This window comes from Echinops telfairi, unplaced genomic scaffold (genome assembly GCF_000313985.2).
Source record: "Echinops telfairi isolate 266 unplaced genomic scaffold, ASM31398v2 ScPeMD7_443;HRSCAF=831, whole genome shotgun sequence".
Lineage (NCBI taxonomy): Eukaryota > Metazoa > Chordata > Mammalia > Afrosoricida > Tenrecidae > Echinops > Echinops telfairi.
The window spans coordinates 35,385,113-35,386,018 of NW_022104341.1; the positions used below are offsets into that span (position 1 = coordinate 35,385,113).

The window sequence follows — 906 nt, forward strand, 5'->3', positions numbered from 1 at the left end:
TCCATAAAATTCAGTTTCAAAGTGTACAATCCCTGGTTTCTAGTATAGGACGTTGTGCAACTATCCCCACCACCTAATTCTGGGACATTTTCATCACTTCACCACGAAACCTCACGTCGTTAAACCCTCACTCTGCAGCCCCTTCACCAATGCCTCTCCCCACCTGGGGAAACGAAGTTAGGTTCAGCGGCAGTCATCATAAGAGGGAGCAAGGCAGAGTACTAAGTAAAGAGAATGCTGGGCTTCTCTTGCCAGGCGTCCTCTTAGGGTGACAACGTCTTTAAACCCCGCGTGGCAATCCCTGATGCACCGCCGTGATGCCCAGGGAAGACAGGGCAACCTGGAAGTCCAACTACTTCCTTAAAATAATCCAACTTTTGGATGATTATCCAAAATGCTTCATTGTGGGAGCAGACAAGGTGGGCTCCAAGCAGATGCAGCAGATCCGCATGTCCCTCCGCGGGAAGGCCGTGGTCCTGATGGGCAAGAACACCGTGATGCGCAAGGCCATCCGAGGGCATCTGGAGAGCAACCCGGCTCTGGAGAAACTGTTGCCTCATATCCGAGGGAATGTGGGGTTTGTGTTCACCAAGGAGGACCTTCCCTGAGATCAGAGACATGCTGCTGGCCAACAAGGTGCCAGCTGCCGCCCGTGCTGGTGCCATCGCCCCGTGTGAGGTGACTGTGCTGGCTCAGAACATGGGCCTGGGTCCCGAGAAGACCTCCTTCTTCCAGGCTTTGGGCATCACTATGAAGATCTCCAGAGGCACCATTGAAATCCTGAGTGACATGCAGCTGATCAAGACTGGAGACAAAGTGGGCGCCAGCGAAGCCACCCTGCTGAACATGCTGAACATCTCCCCCTTCTCCTTTGGGCTGATCATCCAGTAGGTGTTTGACAATGGC

At 53.5% G+C, this 906-nt stretch overlaps 1 protein-coding gene across 1 annotated transcript; it reads left to right on the forward strand.

Annotated features, from left to right (window-relative positions):
• The first annotated feature begins 262 nt into the window (after window positions 1-262).
• LOC101643148 (60S acidic ribosomal protein P0-like) lies at window positions 263-891 on the forward strand. The gene is given in 2 exon segments (XM_045292146.1): window positions 263-602; window positions 604-891. Coding segments are annotated over 2 exon segments (573 nt in total). The 5' UTR covers window positions 263-317.
• Window positions 892-906: the final 15 nt, after the last annotated feature.